General features: G+C 41.5%; 1 protein-coding gene across 2 annotated transcripts in view; it reads right to left on the bottom strand.

Moving 5' to 3' along the window:
- The window catches only part of zswim8 (zinc finger, SWIM-type containing 8), an 88388-nt gene that overhangs the window by 51971 nt on the left and 15263 nt on the right, over window positions 1-21154 (bottom strand). For both annotated transcript variants that reach the window (XM_047602346.1, XM_047602347.1), the window contains exons 3-8: window positions 19709-19862; window positions 1893-1987; window positions 1463-1635; window positions 931-1038; window positions 745-826; window positions 126-246 (exon numbers count right to left, since the gene is read on the bottom strand). In XM_047602346.1, coding sequence (XP_047458302.1) covers window positions 126-246; window positions 745-826; window positions 931-1038; window positions 1463-1635; window positions 1893-1987; window positions 19709-19862 — 733 coding nt within the window. The remainder of the gene's footprint in view (window positions 1-125; window positions 247-744; window positions 827-930; window positions 1039-1462; window positions 1636-1892; window positions 1988-19708; window positions 19863-21154) is intronic.

Raw genomic sequence — 21154 nt, 5'->3', positions numbered from 1 at the left:
AACAATAGGGCCTCGGGCGAAGCCCCGTAGCCCTAATAAGAGGAAGAAAAAGAAACATGTGGGATAACAATAGCACCTCGGGCATTGCCCCGTAGCCCTTATTATGTGAGGCAAGCAACATGCACCTGAAGACGACAGGCGAAGGTCCACAGAACTTGTGCAGAGTCTTTTTGATGTTGTCGCTGAGCGTCGACTCATCCAAGTACCAGGTGCTCTGGTCAGATGCTGACGGGCCTGCCGTTGGGTCTACACACATAAAATCACAGGTCATACAAAAATATTTTAGCAAACTTAAGCATTTGCTACATAAATATATCCTGAATAAAATATTTTAGATTATATATTTATACACTTTTGTTAGCATTTGCTTGATTCTCACACAATGATCACAAATGCTAGTATCATCTGGTTTAAGCAAATGTCCTGATACTACAACTTAACATTAAATAAGCCAGCTGCAGTTCATAATGCGTATTGGCCCACAATGTGTCGAGTAGTTTTTTTAAACTTAAGTTTGTGCTGAAATATATTATTTGCCACACTATGAATATTTTCTGCTGCAACCACACAAAAATGGGTAATAGCACTGAGCTACTCTTGAATTAGGACCTGATCAGAGCCTAACTTGGACTCCCTTTGTAATGTAAACTCACTACATGTGTGTGGTGGAGAATGTCATTACTCACCTACACAGCTTAGATTTGTTCTCTTGCTGTACATTGGTAACAACAACTGCTACTGTACCTGGAGCTCCACACACAGTGTTTATAGCCGTAGATTGTGAAGACAGCAACTCATCCAGAAGCCGTTGGGCTGTGGGTAGGATCTAGAGACACACAAGAGAATTAAAAATAAACTTGCCTTGTCATATATGTGACATATATGTCATTGCCATATCGAACAGAACTACTGGTTCATGTTGGATGTTACCTGCTGGGGCAACTCACTGATGAGGTACTGGGCAAACTTTTGAAGCTGGTCCCTCTGCAATCTGGACAAAGACTCAGAGACTGGAGCCCTTAGACACACTGCAGATGCCTACACCCACACACACACCCACACCCACAGACATTTTGTTTTAACATCCATCCTGGCCAGTCAGAATTGAACAACTTGAAAAACACAGAATGCATCAGTGGTCACGTAAGACCACCAAAATAACCACCAAGAGCACAGCGGCGAAATTACATTGTGTGGAAGTTAACAGGGTTCAAGTTATAATCTGAGTGTTGTGCAAGTCAATTAAATAACTACCGTAAGAGATGTTATTAACAACAACAAATAAATAATAACATAACACATGTGCTTTCAGAGAGTGTGAGAAATTTCACAGCTGTTCAAAATTATGCACCATTTCCCCATGTCATAAGGCACACAATACAAACAGCTAATCCAGGTTCTGATACAGCAGCAGAGACATTCATAATTTAAAAAAATAAATCCTTTATGTAAACAAACTCACATTGTGAATTCTGAAGAGGCAGAGTGCCACCACATGCGCACACCATTTAGCCCCTGCACCACAGGTGCAGCTGCAGGAAGTGATACGGCAGCGGTCAAACATGACTGCCACATTATAGGCTCCTTTAGATTGACCAGACTGACTGGAAAATACTGTAGCACTGAGATGGAAGCCTGGTAAAAGACAGACAGTCAAAAAATATAAAGACACAAAATCACACTAAAGGACTGGGAGTAAATATATACAGGGAAGTTGTTGTTTTTTTTTGTGCAGAGTACTGCAGAGTGACTTAGGAGTAAGTCATGCAAATCATTTTTTATTATTTCTATCATATAATATAATATAATATAATATAATATAATTTGGTATTATTTAAATGGTATGCCATACAGAACACAATATGCTATATACAGTTATGGAATCAACATACCAATCTGCAGGGGATCTTTGACAGCTCTGATCCTGTAAAGCTGCTCTCCACGTTGGAATTCATCTGGACTCCCATTAGCCAAACAGGAATATAACCTGCAGCAGTGTCAAAGCAAAGATTTATTTTTTTAAAAGGAGTCTATTGGTTAATTATCCACTATGGCGGAAAGAAAGACAATGTTGTAAGGAGTCAGCTACAGTGGTTTAAGCGTCTGGTGAAGATGCCATCTGTGTGAGTCCCCTAGGCAATTTACCATATATTATCAGAGGGGAAGAGGCCTTGGCGTAGACACAGAATGTGCTGGATGGATTACATATCTTGAATGGCCTGAGAACGTCTTGGGATTCCTCTTGAAAAACTATCATTAATATAATAATATAATATTTAATATATGCAAGAAAACATTATTATTATATATGTATTATTATAAATATATATTGATTATATTGTGGCTCATCTTCACCCCTCACACAACAGTATATTCTCACGTGACTTTCCGGTTACCAGGTCAGCATAAACAGCGTGTCAGATGAGCTAACTGAGGAACATCAGCAAAATGCTGAACTGTATGTGTGTAACGGTAGTAACATAAAGTTACTTGTGTGTTTGTGTGTGCATGTGCGTACACACGAAAATTGACTCAGAATGCAGAGTGTTCAAAGAGCAGTGGACAGAAGAATATTTTTTGTCGACACTATGAGACTCGTCACAGAGAGCAGTACGCTAGCTTTCTGGGCCAACTGAGGATAGACAAGGTGGCTAAGCTAAGAAGTGGATTAGCTGCCCAACAAAGCGGATTGCAATGCCAAACACAGGTGTACCAGGCATCCATCCAAGTGTTGGAATGCAGTGGCGGAGGAGGTGAGTCCAAACAAGAAAGCAGTTTGTCTGTCTGTATCTACAGCCACCAGATGAATGCGACTATGCTGCCCTCCCAAATGAGACCTACCCCAAAAACATAAGAAAGCACGCAATAAAGATGTCCGCAGTTTTTGGGCGCACATATATCTGTGAGCAACCTTTTTCACACATGAAGTTAATAAAAAAATCCAATGAGCTCAAGTCTCACAGATCAACACCTACATCAGTCTCTGAGACTTGCTGTTAGTGGAATGGAACCTGACAACGATCTTCTCACCACTCAGAAGCAAGCCCACAGCTCACACTGATTTCACTCCTGATTTCAATAGCATTAAATATTTTAAAAAATATCATTATAGTAATGCTCTTTTTATAGGCAGCATGTTCCTTTAACAGCCAGTGCGTTTACATGCACGTGAAAAAAATTAGTTGCAGAAGAAAAAGAAGGTAAACGGAGCCGCTAGAAGAACCATCTGAGGGATAGCACGCAACTTTTCTGCACCAGAAGTAATGTGAACACGAGATTAAAAAATGTACTATTGTCCTTATGGTTGTTGTTTGAAATGCCAGTCTGCTGCATGAACGACTCATGTTTATTATATGTCCATACAAGTCCAACTTATTGCCAGCTACGCAGACCAAACTCACGCTCCTTTGGTACAGGGACTGAATGGCCCTTAGCAAGGGGCCATCCACCCCATACTCCTGGAGCACAGGGTGGATGGTGGATTCATGTACAAAATCACCTTACATACCATTTCTTACAATTATTCTGTATTAATGTTACCTCAATCTTTCCTTCATATTACCATTAGTATGTGTTGTTATTTCCCGTAAAATATCTATGGTACTTCAACAATAAACATATGTGAAGAATTTTAATTACCTTTTTTGCAAATCGGCACTAAAGCCAAATGAAGGGCAACTTCAACAAATGATCATTATAATCTCCACAGTAATTCTAGTTGTCACCCCGGCCTGATATAATTTTGTGTGAGACTGACCCTGGGTCCCCATCACAGAAAAGAAAGTTGATGTGGCACACTAAAAAAAAGGTCCCTACAAAGGGACCCCTGCTGTAGGTTGATTTAACAGGGGCATATAGACTTTTTGTACCTGGAAAACTTTAAGTCTATCAATGGAACATAAGCAATGTTGAATGTATTAAAAATGCATTCAACTCACAGAGCATTAAAGACCTACTTAACATTGATCTTTGTTACATACAGATTTTTTTTTTTTTTTTTGGTCACACTTAAAAGTTTCAGATCATCAAACAAATTTAAATATAAGACAAAAATAAGTAAACACAGAATACATATTTTAAATTTTATTATTAAGGGGAAACTGTGTTTATTACACCTGAGTTCAATTACTCTAGCCACACCCATGGCTGATTTCTTCCACACCTGTTCTCAAACAAGAAATCTCTTAAATATTACATTAAAAGATTCTCAAAAGCCATCATGCCGAGATCACACCGAGATCCAAAGAAATTCAGGAATGAATGAGAAAGAAAATATTTGAGATCTATTATTCTGAAAAGGGTTATAAAGCTTAGTGACTCCAACAAACCACAGGCAGAGCCATTATCGACAAATGGCAAAAACATGGAAAAGTGGTGAACCTTCTCAGGAGAGTCCGGCTGACCAAAATTACCCCAAAAGGCCCCACAGCAACATCCAAAGAACTGCAGGCCTCACTTGCTTCAGGTAGGGTGAGTATTCATGACTCCACAATAAGAAGGAGACTGGTCAAAAATGCCCTGCATGACAAAGTTCCGAGACGAAAACCACTGCTGAGCACAAAGAACACAAAGGCTTGTCTCAGTTTTGCCAGAAAACATCTTGATGATCTCCATGACTTTTGGGAAAATACTACGTGGACTGAGGAGACAAAAGTTTAACTTTTTGGAAGGTCTGTGTCCCATTACATCTGGAATAAAAGTAACACCACATTTCAGAAAAAGAATATCATTCCAACAGTAAATATGCTGGTGGTACTGTGATGGGCTGTTTGACAGTTTCAGGACCTGGAAGACTTGCTGTGATAAATGGAACCACAAATTTTGCTGTCTACCAAAAAATCCTTAAGGAGAATGTCCAGCCATCTGTTTGTAACATCAAGATGAAGGGAACTTAGTGTCTGTAGCAGGACAATGATCGAAAACACACCGACAAGTCCACCTCTGGATGGTTGAAATGAAGACCTTGCAGTAGCCTGAATCCTGAAGCCGTGGCATGAACATAAAAGGCAGTTCATGCTCGAATAGTAAAAATACTCCTTCAAAATGGGAATAGACTAAGAGAGAGACACATGCTGAAAACTCTACAACGCTAACATGAGTTGTTTTTTTTTTTTTATTCTCACAATAAACCACTGCCGCATGTGTCCACCTTTAAAGCAGAGTCCTGTCGAGTCGGTTCTCGCGAGTACTAAGGTAAACAATAGATAAGCATCTTGCTCAGTATCTACTCTTTGAGAGGGCAGGGTGGGGAGTGGGCATATTACGGCGTTAATTACTCGCAAGAGCGTGGGCTTGAAGGTGACATCACATCAAACACCCAGGCACCAAGTCAGAAAGTCAGAAGAGTGTTATCTTGGAAAAAAGAAAAGGGCAGCAATTTACCAAAGAAAATTATTATTATTATTTTACAAGTTAAATTGCTAGACATTCGCAAAATATTGATGAGCAGGTAATATGATGTGACATATTGGCAGCTTAAGTTAATAAAATCATTGTCACTAACATGAGCAAAGCCCAGCCAGCCTCAGCTCGGATCGACGCAGCTTCGTTGTGAACAAGAATGCCCTGTTGACCTGCGTTTTTCGCTCTAATGTTGATGTATCTGCCTTTTAAATTCTGAGTCGATGTCCTGACAGACTGTGTCAGTCAGTGCGTTTACATGCAGAGCTTAATCGAGCTATGCTCAAATTCGACTTTCTGACTACAGTCCTTGTCCCAGTTTACATGCAGTGCAAGAAATGTTCTCCTCTTCCACACTAGGTGGCGATAAATTTCTTTTCCGTGGGATAATACCACTTTAATACAGCCCGATTTCTCGTTGACCAGATATAATAAACGTGATATAATAAACAAGAGTCGTTCATGCGGCAGACCGGCATTTCAAACAACAACCAGACAGATAATACTACATTTTTTAATCTCGTACGTAATGTTGGCACTACTTCTGGTGCAGGTAAGATCCGTGTTATCCCTCAGATGGTTCTTCTAGCGGCTCCGTTTCTCTTCTTCTTCATCTGCGATCGGCTTTCTTGGACGTTTCTGTTCCAGGGTCACACGCCGGCAGTGGTTGTGGAGCATGCGCACACGCATTATCCAATTGAAAACTCTGTTTCAATCGCATTATCTGGGGGTCTCAATCGGATAATGAGAACTGATTTTAATCGGAGTAACGTGTTTACGTGCACTTAAGTTCTCCTGTTATAGTCCGATTAAGGCAATAATTCATTTTTTTTACGTGCATGTAAACGCACTGACTGTAGAAGCTTCAGCTCAAAAACAAGTTTTGGTCCCATAAAGACTGATCTCTGGAGGTCAGAGATTATTGTTCATTTTTTTCAATCAAACAAATCAAATGTGTTGTTACACAATCATTAATGGTAGCGCACAGATGAATGGCAATAGTGCGACTGTGTTTATATACAGCTTGTATAGCAATCTCCCACACTTTTTTAACGATCATGGCAACGCACTGCATTACAGGAAAAGAGGAGATTTGGCGGCAGATATAGGGCACTGTGCACGACATAGTGATTTATTCTAATATAAACAGTCTTTTGAAGGAGCGGGGGGTTGACCGGTTCATTCTTCAGGTCATTAACAAACTGCAACGTTATCTACAATGTATGCGATGAAGTATGAGGGAGGAAAAAACAGGCATGCAGTTCTCACAGCGGGAGGTCCGACCTGGGACTTTTGCCGATGTGAAAACGCACCAAAGGCCAGTGGACCCGGGTCTGAAAATGCCGGGATTTTCGATGTGAAAGCGGTATCATTGATAGCATTAAGCTAATATCTACACACCATGATGTAAGTGCTGACTACATTTTCAGATGAGCTTGTTGAAATATTTCTCTAAGAAGAGAAAGGCCCCTGATGAAGATGACACAAGTCAGGTATCATTATCCTTTTACTGACTCAAATGGTTAGGTACAAAAATTGTGTTCACACTTGCGCCAGTGCCAGTTGCACTGAGAGCAACTGGGGGTTCAATGTCTTGCTCTAGGACGCTTCGGTATATGGCACACTCCGGGGATCAAACCGCTAACCCTTTGGTTCGTGGAGAACACGCTCTACCTACTGAGTCACAACCGCCCCACTTGGCAGCCGCATTTCCGTTTCTAGAAAGTGATGATTTATAAACATATCTGCAGCACACAGTGTTGATACGCTGTGTTTATGTTCAGTTCTGTTGTTTTCTATTAGTTGACATTGATGCTGTTTATGGTATTGATGTGGTATATGGCAAATGCTTTTATTATTAAAGGAAAACAAAATCCAAACTTAGACGGCCTGTGTGATTGCCCCTTAAGCCTAATAACTGCTGCGGCCACCCTTAGAAGCAACAACTGCAGTCAAGCATTTGCAATAACAATGAGTCTTTTACAGTGATGTGGAGGAATTCTGGCCCACTGATCTTTGAAGAATAGTTGTAATTGGAGGGTTTCCGAGCCTGAACCACCTTTTTAAGGTCATGCCACAGCACATCAATAGGACTTTTTCAGCCATCCAGAGGTGGACTTGCTAGTGTGTTTGGATCATTATCCTGCTCCAGAACTCAAGTTCGCTTCAGATTGAGGTCACAAACAGATGGCCAAGCATTCTCCTTTCATCTCGCTCCCGCTGAATTTCTGACCATTACCGCCCGCACCCACAATGTGTGTCTTACACTCCTGCCTGCTCCCGCAATGTGTATGTCCACTCCCACCCGCACCCGCAAAACGTATTTGTGCCCGCACAATAATAGAGCAGGTGTGTCGCCTCAACCCAGAGGTGGTGGATTTGTGTCCATTGTAGACTAGTATCTTTGGACATTTGTTACAACTAACAAAGTCCAGTTGGTTTCCATCTTTGTCACAGACAAATGAGAAGCTTCTCCAAATGTCAGACTTGCCTTGCTTTGTCTTAGTGCTGTAAATACCTTCTTTGAGCTTCCTTTCGACATCATTTGTTGACATCCTGTCGCGAGGCTACGTCCCGATCCCGTAGTGTTTTTGTTTTTTTTTAGCCGCCCGCTCCGCGAGTTGCAAAGTTTATACCGCCCGCTCCCACAAGATTTTAATTAGGTCACCGGGACCCAGCGGGACCCAATCCCAATGCTCTCTAGTAGACAGAAGTGAGGTCTGCAGTTCTTCGGATGTCATTGTGGGGTCTTTTATGACGTTTTGGATGAGTTGTCGCTGCACTCTTCGGGTAATTTTGGTTGGCTGGCCACTCCTGGGAAGGTTAACCACTGTTCCATGTTTTTGCCATTTGTGGATAATGGTTGTCATTGTGGTTTGCTGTAGTACCAAAGCTTTAGAAATGTAGTCCCCCATTGATGTTGTTTGTTGTTGTTATGAGACGTCAGAGGCTAGACGGTCGAGGGGTAAGGCAATGACAGCATTGTGTTCGTGTGAAGCATCCACACAAATGAAAAAGAAGAAACCACAGAAGCTTCGTATTTGTCTTTTTCACCCTGGGACCTGGATTAAAAAAGGTTCGGTTTCAGTCACCGAAAACTGCCCAAATCCAATAAATAGAAATAAATATGCCCAATTATAAAAGGGAACCATAAAAGTTCATTATTTAGCAATAATAGGAAAAAAAATTATTTAGCAATAAACTGAAACTGAAACGTGCATGCGTTGGCGTCTACTGTTGCTGCACAACAGAGCTCCCCAAGCATATGTTTTTATCCAGTTTTATCCAGATTTATCCAGTTTTAAAACGTTTTAAATTATCATAAGCATTAAGCCCCTGGCTAATGTTTGCTTTTAACGTTTGTCTTTTACTGGATGAAAGTTTTTTAGTCCACGGACATCTGGATCTTAAGTTTTTAAAGAAAGGCCTGGTGAGCCGCCATGTCAACATTGGATGCTGCTGACTCACCTGGAGTGATGGAACAAACGCTAAACAAAGCATTCAAAAAGATTGCTGACCTTCTCCAGGACATTGAACAGATGTCGAATGAACTGTAGATGAAGGATTTAATGTGCACTCGGGCACACAGTGCACACAGTGCTCTGGGAGCCGTCTTCCTCCGGGCAGCAGCCCACCTGCTCCACACCAAACAGGGCCCCCCCCGGACCGAAGTGATCGTCCACGGGCGGAAGAGGGCTCACAGCTCTGTCCACAGGGACCTGCACTGGGAGACACCAATGGTTCCTGCAGCAATTGACACCTTGCCCCCGCTGACGGACACCACAGCCTTCCCTCCACTCACGGCTAGCTGCCCTCCAGGTGGGTGTCTAACATGGGGTTGTCCGCCCCAGCTGTACCACTCCTCATCACAGCGTAGGCGGCTCGTCAAGGACGCAGTGCGCTGGCACTCCTCCCATTCTCCTCACCAAGCGAGGGATCACACCCGAGGCCCTGGTGTAGGTGGCGGGGTAGCTGAGCTGGATTGCCCCCCTGAAGACCGAGCCGACGTTCCCACAACCCTGGTCATCGGGGACTCGATTGTGAGGCATGTCCCGCATGAGGGGGCTTTCACCATGGCGTTTCCAGGAGCCACCATAAAGGGCATAACGGGGAAAATACCTGACATCCTGAGCTTGCCTCCGCAGGCAAATAAGATTATCATCCATGCAGGTGCAAACGACATCGCCAGGCAACAGTCCGAACTTTTAAAGAAAGACTTCATCCACCTTTTTAACTCTGTCTCACGGTCTGGCCCCACCCCCACCTGCGGCAGAGGGATAGGCAGCTTCAGCAGGCTGCTCAGCCTCAACACCTGGCTCTCCTCTACCTGCAGCTCACATCAGGTTGGCTTCGTCAACAACTTTGACATGTTCTGGGAGAGAAGACATCTCTTTGGGATAGACGGGCTCCACCTGAACAGAGCAGGTACCCGCATGCTGTCTGCCAACCTGGCATACGGCGTACAGCATGCCAATCACCCCAGACACACACCAGCTGCCCTGTCCGCCATGGATTGATGTCCCCCAGGTCCATGCTCCTATCCATTCAGTTCCACCTCTGACCACCATACACACAATACCGGACTTGGACCTCATATTCCCACCAATATCTCACCCATTCCTGTAATCATTACACACCATCACCACATCAGACACTGTCATAGACTCGGTGAACTTTCACAATCTTAGATCACTCAGAGAACAATCCACCTCTCCAGTCAACAAGCCACCTGTCACTATCAACATGGCATTTTTTATGGTTTGCTCTCTTTTAAATAGAACTTTTTTAATGAGTGATGTGATTTTAGATAACAAGTTAGACTGTATTCTTTTAACTGAGACATGGCTTGGCACTGACGCACCCGCTGTTCCCCACCAAATTTAAATTTTTCATTTTATACTAGAAAAGGTAGAAGAGGAGGCAGGATGGCATCGATCATGGATAAATCACTGATCTCAAATGGAGTGTCTTAAAAGTTGCACATCATTTGAGCACCATGCCTTTACTTTTAGCCGCCCTCCAATTCTTTGCCTTATTGTGTATAGACCATCCCATCGCTCTAGTTCTTTTATCAGCAGGAGTGCTGAGACAAGATGGGGAAAAAATAAACTGACAATTCATTATGAGATTTTATGTCAACAACAACAGGCAACAACAAGAAAAAGGCACGAATTTCCCATTTCTACCGACCTGTATCCATCTTACCATTTTTAAGTAAAAATTTTAGTCTAATTAAAAGTTAATGACTTTTTAAACAGAAATAACATTTTAGAGAAACATCAGTCTGGTTTAAGGAGGGACAACAGTACCGAGACAGCACTTTTAAAGATTTTAAAAGACATCAGGTGGAATTTAGATAATAAAAAGCTCTCAGTGTTGGTTCTACTGGATCTAAGTGCCACTTTTGATACAGTAGACCCATCACTCATCATTTTGTTAAATAGACTCAGAAACCTGGTGGGCCTCTCTGGTACTGTTTTTAACTGGTTTTGTTCTTATCTCACAGACCGATGCTTTTATGTAAGTATGGATACATGTTCCTCAGGAACCCATGAAATTGGATGTAGGGTTCCCCAATGGTCAATTTTAGGTCCACTTCTTTTTAATCTGTACATGCTTCCTCTTGGGGACGTCATCAGGAGACCGGGCATCAGCTTTCATAGTTATGCTGATGATACGCAACTGTACATCGCCGTGCCTCCTGATGATACAGGGCCAATTGATACCCTTTTTAACTGCATTTCAGATAGCGAGTCATGGATGGCAGCAAATTTCCTACAGATCAACTGGGACAAAACTGAGGTTTTAATTAATAGATCCTGAAGGCCTGAGAGAGAAACCTTTACCAAAACTTCAAGATCTTAAACCAACACAATCAGTAAAAAAAAAATCTGGGCGTGATTTTTGATGCTGAGCTGAATTTTATTCCACATATCAAAAATATGACGAAAATAGGTTTTTATCATCTTCATCGATTTTAAGGTTCTTTTACTCGTTTTTAAATCTCTTAACGGCCTTGTGCCCTCTTAATTATCTGACCTGCTTTTACCATATCAACCCTCGTGGATCCTGAGGTCCTTTCGGCATCAGCCTTTTATCCATACCGACACCGAGAACTAAAACCCATGGTGAGGTGGCATTTAGCTACTATGGCCCCCACCTGTGGAACAGCCTGCCGAAGAGACTGTTGATCTGATTTTATCTTCTTTTAGCTGTTTACTCTATTTACTTATGCTTTTCAGGGTTTTTATCCTTTCTTATGTTTTTAGTTTTTAGCTTTAACTCCAGCGTCTCCTTAGGGGGGTCCTCCACGCTGGGAGCAGTGTCCGGGCTGCTGCTGGGGGCACTGTACAGCACGACAGCATCGCTTAGTACAACTCTAAATCTTGTTGCCCCTCTTAAAAAGAAGGTGATAAATTGGAGGAGGGTAGCTCCATGGTATAATTCACAGTTGCGTAGTTCAAAGCAGGCAGTTTGAAAGCTGGAAAGAATTTGGCATTCCACTAATTCTGAAGAAGCTCACATAGCCTGGAAAGATGGTTTAACAACTTATAAAAAAAACTCTCCGTAAGATTAGGACAGCATATTATTCTTCATTAGTAGAAGAAAACAAGAACAATCCCAGATTTATTTTCAGCACTGTAGCAAGGCTGACAAAACAGACAAGACAAGATAAAATTCATAGCACCTTTCCAGCTGTCAAAGATATAAGTACAGTGCCATTAGAAACCTCTGTAGGACCTAGCCAATATTTGGATTCTTTCTCTCTAATTGATTTTCCTGAGCTCACTTCAGTTATTACAGCATCTAAACCATCAACTTGTCTTCTAGACCCCATCCCGACTGAGTTGCCTAAGGACTTTTTTCCATTAATTAATACCTCCATATAAAATCAGATAAACTTATCTTTATTAACAGGATATGTGCCCCAGTCTTTTAAAACTGCTGTAATTAAACCATTACTTAAAAAAGCCACTCTTGACGCAGATGTTTTAGCCAACTATAGGCCAATTTCCAACCTTCCTTTTATCTCTAAAGTTTTGGAAAGGGTTGTTGTCAATCAGTTGGTTGATCATTTAAACAGGAATGGTTTGTTTGAAGAGTTTCAGTCAGGTTTTATAGCTCATCATAGTACAGAAACGGCTCTGGTTAAAGTTACCAATGATCTCCTCATGGCTTCAGGCGATGGACTTGTCTCTATAATTGTCCTGCTAGATCTCAGTGCTGCATTTGACACTATTGATCACAATATTCTACTACAGAGACTTGAAAGTGTGATCAAGATTACAGAAACTGCACTAGACTGGTTTGAATCATATCTGTCAGACAGATTCCAGTTTGTCCATGTAAACAACAATTCTTCTATAAATACTAAAGTAAGCTATGGAGTTCCTCAGGGTTCTGTGCTAGGACCAATATTATTCACATTATACATGCTTCCCTTAGGCAATATCATTAGAAAGCACAGCATAAACTTCCATTGCTACACAGATGATACCCAGCTATATTTATCCATAAAACCAGATGAAACTAATCAGCTGGTTAAACTCCAAGCATGCCTTAAAGACATAAAGGCTTGGATGACCGGTAATTTTCTACTTTTAAACTCAGACAAAACAGAAGTCATTGTATTTGGCTCTAAACATGTCAGAGATTCATTATCTAATCACCTGGTTTCATTGGATGGCATTGCCCTGGCCTGGCCAAAAAAAATTGGTGTTATACTTTTTCAGAGTGATGCGGAAAAACTAGTTCATGCATTTGTGTCTTCCAGGCTGGATTACTGTAACTCGTTACTGTCTGGCTGTCCAAATAGCTCTTTAAAAAGCTTCCAATTGATTCAAAACGCAGCAGCAAGAGCACTGACAGGAATTAGCAAGAGAGATCATATTACTTAGTATTAGCTTCTCTTCACTGGCTCCCTTTAAAATCTAGAATTGAATTTAAAATCCTCCTCCTTACATACAAGGCCTTGAAAGGACTAGCTCCATCATATCTGAAAGACCACATAGAACCATATTGTCCCAACAGATTACTACGATCTCAAAGTGCAGGTGTACTTCCCCTCCATCTTCTTGTGAGGGTCTCTGGTCTGGAGTGCTGAATATCTGACCTGTGGAGTTCTAAGCTACATCTGCTGCCGTGGCCTCATCAACCAGCCCAGTCTTCATGGTCTGGAGTGCTGTGTATCAGACCTGTGGAGTTCCATAAACTACATCTGCCCCAGTCGTCATGGCCTCCTCCAGTTGTCCACTCCTACCTTGATGAACAATTCACCAACCTGGTGAGGTTTCTTCCTGTTAAAAGGGAGTTTTTCCTTGCCACCGTCGCCCTCAGGCTTGCTCTGGAGGTTGCAGCACTATATAAATAAAAGTGAAGTGAATCAAATTGAACCGTGCCTGGGTCCCTTTGGTCCGACTAGCTTTCGTCTGTCAGGGTCGGGGGGCCTGGGTGCTGGTGCCCCCTGTGGCACAGCCTGTGACTCCTCCCAGAGTGGATGGCCCCAAAGATAGCGCTTCCTCAATCCTCAGTGTCATGCCATGTCTCCCTATTGTCAGTATTGAGAGTGGGCAGGTGTGGGCAGGTGTGTGCAGGTGTGTGTGTGTGCGTGTGTGCGTGTGCGCGTGTGTGTGTGCGTGTGTGTGTGTGCGGTATGGAGGGTGGGGGTAATCGTTTCTGATTTATGTACTTGTAATTGTTTTTGATTTTTGTGTGTAAAGTACTTTGTGTTGCATGTCTATGCATGAAAGATGCTCTATAAATAAAGTTTGATTTGATTTGATTTGAAATAAAAGGCTCAAAACAATAGCCTACAAACAGTGGGCACGGCGCAATTGCGCATTAGGCAAAACAAAAACAAAAACGGCCCAAATCCAATAAATAGAAATAAATGTGCACAATAATAACAAGGAACCATGAAAGGTCTGGGTGTATCTGATTGATGCTGCAGTTGCTGTGGCAGGTGCACCTGCAGTTATAAAACGGAAAACGATTATTAGACTAAAACATTGAAGGATGTTTAATATGAAAGATGTTTTAGATGATACGTCATGTTTGTAGTCGAGTTGTGATATGCAAACAGTTGTTTGCAAATTTTGCATTCAACTTTTTTCCCACCATCTATTTTGGTATAATTCACACTGCCAATGTCTTTGACATGGATGGTAGAGGAGGACTCACTGTTAATGAAACACTCAAAATAAAAATAAATAATCAGCAAACCACCGTTGAATAACGTGGACGTTCTTCAATCTACCTGTCTCTCGTGGGTTGGGCTAATCCAAAATAGTGAAAACAAGGGGGGTGTTCTCTGAAGACAGGCTGTTTACCTGTGAAACAGGGGTGCTCTGAAAACACCCCCATTAGCACTTGGTACTTTCCTCCTGATAAAATTATCTATAGACTGTATGAAATTAACATGGCAAAAAATCGACCAATCAGAATTTTGGTCGACCCAGAACAAATCGACCAATAAGTCGACCAGTCCACTAGGACTTTACAGCCCTAATAACAATATCTTCAATGGACATGTGCAAGGATGTAGTAGAAGAATTTGAACGATGACTTTTGTCCATACGAACACAGAGGGTCTGTCTTTATCAAGTGAAGCCTCTGCAACAAAGATATTAAAAGGTGCAAGGGAACCACTGTGCAGGGTAAAGTAGCATCTTCTGCTTGGACACCCCTGAAACACGGAACTAACATTGCGTTACCTAGCGGTTAGCATTAGCATTAACATGCAACAAGAATCCCCTAAATAAGCATTAACTTAATTTCAGTCCCGATTTAGTCTAACCATAACATTTTCCAGGCTGAAACTGATGATGCATTACATATTAATCTGACCTGATATGAAGTGTTTTTGATTGTCTCATTCCAATCCTTTCTTTTAATCGCGAAAGCCAAACCAGTGTGGTCTAGCATGACTGGCATTGGCTGCTATGTAATAAAACTTCCAGCCAAAATACAACAAGATGACATTTTCATGGTTGAAAGTGACAGTGTTCACCTCAAACTAACATTGTGACGTCACAGTGACAAAGGCCATGAAGGGGTCTATAAGGATGGGTACCAATACTCTGTAACATAATGGTACTGGTGCTGATGCCAGCGGTAGTAACCAGACTAAAAAGCAACACAGATTTCGGTACTCCATTTCAGTGCTACTACTTTAATTACCGCCCTTTAGCTGTGACGAAGCTACACATAACATCACGCCAGTGTTTCAACTGCATGGATGGAAGTGAACCTTCAAAATGCCTATGGCAAAACGGTCCAAAGTTCAGCTGTACTTCACCTCCTCAGATGCAAACACAGCAACCTGCAACAAGTGCTCGAAGGTGATATTGTGTAAGGGAGGTAACACCTCAAATATGATTAAACATCTGATGACGCACAGCATTTTTTTAAAGCCAGAAAATGTACCATCTTTGATAACCTGCGAGATCCCACGCCAAGTTAGCTGCATCCCCAGGACGCAAAGGAGAGTCCCATCACAGACGATGACAGCAACCGTTCTTCTTCGGGCAACTAACTTAATGTTGTTGATGTGTAATTTACGTCAAGTAAGTTACTTATAGTTGTTAAATTAAAGCGCTAAATGAACGCTAAATTAATGCGATAAATCAGTGCAAAAATGATGCAAAATTAATGTATGTAAAGCAAACACCAGCGTAAACTCATGCAGCGGTCTTTTTGCCGTTTGATAGCAGTGACTCCCTTCACCTTGGCCAAGAAGGCAAAATTGACAAAAGAAAAAGAGGATGAAATGCACAGGGCAGAAACTGCTGAAAGTTTTAAGGTACTAGGTGTTTTTGATACACTTTGAAGTTGACTGAAAGTACTATACAATCTTGTGACTTATGGCATGTTCTCTGTGTTCTGTATTTTCCTGGTTTTGATACAATGCTGTCTCTATTATGATAATAATGACAATTTGTTGTGATTTTATTTTATAATGGTTAATTTATTTCTTGGTCTTAATTGTATTTATTTTATTTAAATTAATATTCTGCTGAACTTGCACATCACAAAATGCCTTAAAAATAAAAAAGCAATGTTTTTGGACAAAGTTGGTATGTTTCCATTCTTTAGGCACCAGTTTGGGCACTACTTTGGGCACTGCTTAAGCACTGGCACCGTTTCAATAGTACCCGTTTGGCACTGGTATCGGATAAAACCCTGATAATACCCATCCCTAACTATCAACCGCCTGCTTCTGATCTTGCCCTGGTTATAGAGGGCTGTTCCATCTCCCCATCAACAGAAGTCCGGAACCTGCATCATACGGGACTCCACCCTCTCATTCCGGTCCTATATCAAGAGCACCACCAAATCTGCCTTCTTTCACCCAAGAAGCTTTTCAAGACTCCTGTCTGCAATGTATAACTCAGTAACAGATACTTTCATCCACTCATTCATGTCCTCTCACCTGGACCAGACTGAAAACCTATGGGGACAGAGCCTTCTGTGCAACTGCCCCTACTCTCCTTCAACAGTAGTCTCAATTTTATTAAGTATGCTACACCTTTGTTTTATTCTTTAGGGGTTGTGGCAGGTTTGAGCTAGTGGTTGTATCATTGCCTTCTGCTAGATAAAAATAGCAACATATGCTATAGAAATATACAGTGCAAAAGTTTTAAGCAGGTGTGAAAACATGCTGTAAACTAGAATGCTTTCAAAAATCTAAATAATGATTGCTTATTTTTATCAATTTAAAAAGTGCAACATGAACTAACAAAAGTAAAATCTAAATCACATCAATATTTAGTGTTACCACCCTTTGCCTTCAGACCAGAATCTTATTGGTACACTTCCAAAAAGTCAGGGATTTTGCAGGACTGCAGTCAGGTGCATGATCAACCAATTATACAAAACAGGTGCCAACACTCATCAATGTCACATGTAGGTTGAAACACAGGCATTAACTGAAACATAAAAAGCTGTGTAGGAGGCTGAAAATTGGGGGAGGAACAGTCAAACTCATACTTTGCATAGTACTGTACGTCTGTGTACGCAATTCTCAGTGTCTCTCTGATAGAAATGCTACCCCATTGACTAATGGCTTAGTCATTTGGTGCTTTTCTTTTGAAAATGCTCTACTCTAATGCTGCAAAGGTCTCAGTGGTCATGATGTAATGGTGGTCTACAGTGGGGGAAATAAGTATTTGATCCCCTGCTGAATTTGTAAGTTTTCCCACTTCCATAGAAATGATCAGACTCTGGTTTTTATGGTTGTTTACTGGTTATGGGTATAGACAGAATATCAATCGAAAATGCATAAAAAACACACAATCTAAAAGTTATAAATTGTTATGTATTTTATTAAGGGAAATAAGTATTTGATCCCCAACAATTCACTTAGAATTCAGGCTCCTACAGATTGGCTGGTGCGCATGTGGCACACAGCTGTGCTCAGTCAACTAATTACCAATACTCCTGATCTTAACTCGTCATGTATATAAAGCACACCTGCTCTAAGAATCAGTTTCTTACATTCCAACTTCTACAGCACCATGGGCAAGACCAAAGAGCTGTCAAAAGATGTCAGGGACAAGATTGTAGACCTGCACAAGGCTGGTATAGGTTACAAAACCATCAGCAAAAGGCTTGGTGAGAAGGTGACAACTATTGGTGCCATTATTCGCAAGTGGAAGACCCATAAAAGGACCATCAACTGTCCTCGGTCTGGAGCTCCCCGCAAAATCTCGCCTCATGGAGTGAGGATGATGATGAGAAAGGTGAGGGAGCAGCCTAAAACAACACGGCAGGAGCTTGTTAATGATCTGGAAGCAGTTGGGACCTCCGTCACCAAGAAAACAGTTGGCAACACACTGCGCCGTTATGGATTGAACTCTTGCAGTGCCTGCAAGGTCCCCCTGCTCAAGAAGGCACATGTACAGGCCCGCCTTAAGTTTGCCAGTGAACATCTAAATGACTCAGAGAAGGCTTGGGAGAAAGTGCTGTGGTCTGACGAAACCAAAGTTGAGCTATTTGGCATTAATTCGACCCGCCGTGTTTGGAGGATGAAAAAACGTGAGTATGACCCAAAGAACACCATACCCACGGTTAAGCATGGAGGTGGAAACATCATGTTTTGGGGCTGTTTTTCAGCAAAGGGTACAGGGCAACTTCACCGCATTATGGGGCCAATGAATGCAGCCATGTACTGTAACATCTTGGACAAAAACCTTCTTTCCTCAGCAAGAACACTGAAGATGCCTCGTGGGTGGGTTTTCCAACATGACAATGACCCAAAACATACTGCCAGGACAACAAAGGAGTGGCTCAAGAAGAAGCATATTAAGGTCATGGAGTGGCCTAGTCAGTCTCCAGACCTTAACCCGATCGAAAACCTGTGGAGGGAGCTGAAGCTCCGAGTTTCCAAGAGGCAGCCAAGAAACTTGAAGGATTTAGAGACTGTCTGTAAAGATGAATGGGCCAAAATCCCTCCTGCGCTGTGTGCAAACCTGGTGACCAACTACAAGAAACGTCTCATCGCTGTGCTTGCCAACAAAGGTTTCTCTACAAAGTACTGACTTGTGTTGTGCTTGGGGATCAAATACTTATTTCCCTTAATAAAATACATAACAATTTATAACTTTTAGATTGTGTGTTTTTTATGCATTTTCGACTGATATTCTGTCTATACCCATAACCAGTAAACAACCATAAAAACCAGAGTCTGATCATTTCTACGGAAGTGGGCAAACTTACAAATTCAGCAGGGGATCAAATACTTATTTCCCCCACTGTATGTGAGACAGTGTGTGCCAGGCCAACGAGAGACAGGCGAGAAAGTTAACAGAGCAAATGGAACTCACGAGTCCCCTCTACTAGAAAAATTTGAAAAGTGGCTGGTGCACTCCTCGCTCTGTTGAGCCTGCAGTCCAAACTGTAGGCCCTACAGAAATCAGAATTACACCATCTGAAAGATGACAAAAATCCTACATTTTCCTCCTACAAGTTTTTATCTGTGTAACTCTGGCCACCAGATTACAAACTTTTTTTGAGAATTTTGAAGAAAATGTGACAAATTTTCCAAACGTTCCTCAAAACATAAACAATGACCAAACCGTAAAAGGTATCAAAACACAGTTTTCATTAAAAAATGCTACACTTCACTAGGCTCTTACAAACTTCCAGTTATCTTTCCACTAAAAAGTATGACCAAGTCATGTCACACCTGGATATACAATTTGTCTATAGAATTGCCAGAAACATTTTGCCTGGAAAACTGAACAAAAAATAATGAGTGGCACATCAAATAGTACCGCCATTGGCACATGTCTAATCAGCACATTCTTACCTGATATCCTCCTCATTCTCAGGGAAGCTCCAATAAGCAATGCGGAGCTGAAGCTGTTCAGGCACAGGGGGATAGACCTTTTCTACCACCTCAAAGGGGATGTGGAACGCTACCTGCTTTGCTGACAGCTCTACCAGTGGAATCACTTGACCATCTGTGGAAGACCACAGAAGAGATGTTACACAGGAGAAGGTATGTTCCTTCACTGTACTGTCATATTATTGATAGTTGCAAGTTGAATTACATGGATCAGGCATAACATTATGACCACTGACAGCAGAAATAATATATAAATAATGTTGACCATCTAGTGTCAGCAGTCATCCCCAGCATAATGCAACCCATAGGACCCAAAGGCCCCCAATAATAACATTCTGTTATGTGCTCAGAAGGCTCATGTCCATTTTCTGATGAGCCAGAACTGTTTTGGAAGTACAAGGGAAATATATAGAAGGTGGTCATAACATTACGCTTTGTCTTGTCACTACTCATAGTTAAAGTATTAATTTCAGAGAGAAGAAATGAAGTTATTTTCCTTCGATCAAATGTAAATTCAGATTCAGTGACTAGGGTTGTCTTAAATAGTAGACTTGGAGATGAACCTTTGATAGTAATGACCACAATGAGTTCTTCCGTATATGGTCTTAACTTTAACAATAACATGAACTAAAAAGTGCCAGACACTGAGATGTTGTATATTTCCACTAATTAACAATGCAATTAGACAGAATGTCATATTGTACAAGAATGCACTGACAATATGTATTTGCAGTTTGACTTTACTGACAGCATACAGAAAAGAAAAAACAAGTCTAAATCCAATTCAACCTAAAGGAACATTTAGAACGTGCTCAAATCAGCATTCTATACTACAGAAATGGGCTGGTCTAACTCTGTAATCCTCCATGTAATATTTTATGCCCAAGGTTATCTGAAGAAAACATTTCTCAAGACATTGTGGTGTTCAGTGTTTGTTGTTATTTTGGTGCAGCCTTTGCCAAGTGCACTCTGCTGGTAGTATTGAATACTGATCTACTACAAACTTGCCAACGATCCACATTGCAGAGTTTACAAATTGCTGCCTTAAAGGTTATTCCACACAGGAGACAAGTTTAGTCACGTGTTTTGGTTCCTCTACTTTGACTTTTGACAGTTTTGAAACCACCAAAACAGAAGTCAATGTCTTCTTTGTTTTTGACAAAGAGGAATAAGACGTTTTGCCAGAAAAGGGGCCTGGTTTTCATTCTTAGCAGAGATAAAATAAATAACTAGAAGAAACAACGTCATTTTCCAATGACATTGTCATTGTCATGCACTGAACAGTTGATGTTTGTGTATAACTCAGGTAGTCCCCAGTAACTAGTAGATGTCAGCCATTTATGAGTTCAGCAGCTTGTGATGGCAAGTACTTGATTATTAATTTGAGGTTTAACGATACACCAACTC

This window comes from Mugil cephalus, chromosome 13 (assembly GCF_022458985.1).
Source record: "Mugil cephalus isolate CIBA_MC_2020 chromosome 13, CIBA_Mcephalus_1.1, whole genome shotgun sequence".
Lineage (NCBI taxonomy): Eukaryota > Metazoa > Chordata > Actinopteri > Mugiliformes > Mugilidae > Mugil > Mugil cephalus.
The sequence above is the reverse complement of the archived record's forward strand: the minus strand, read 5'-3'. Positions and strand labels throughout refer to the sequence as shown.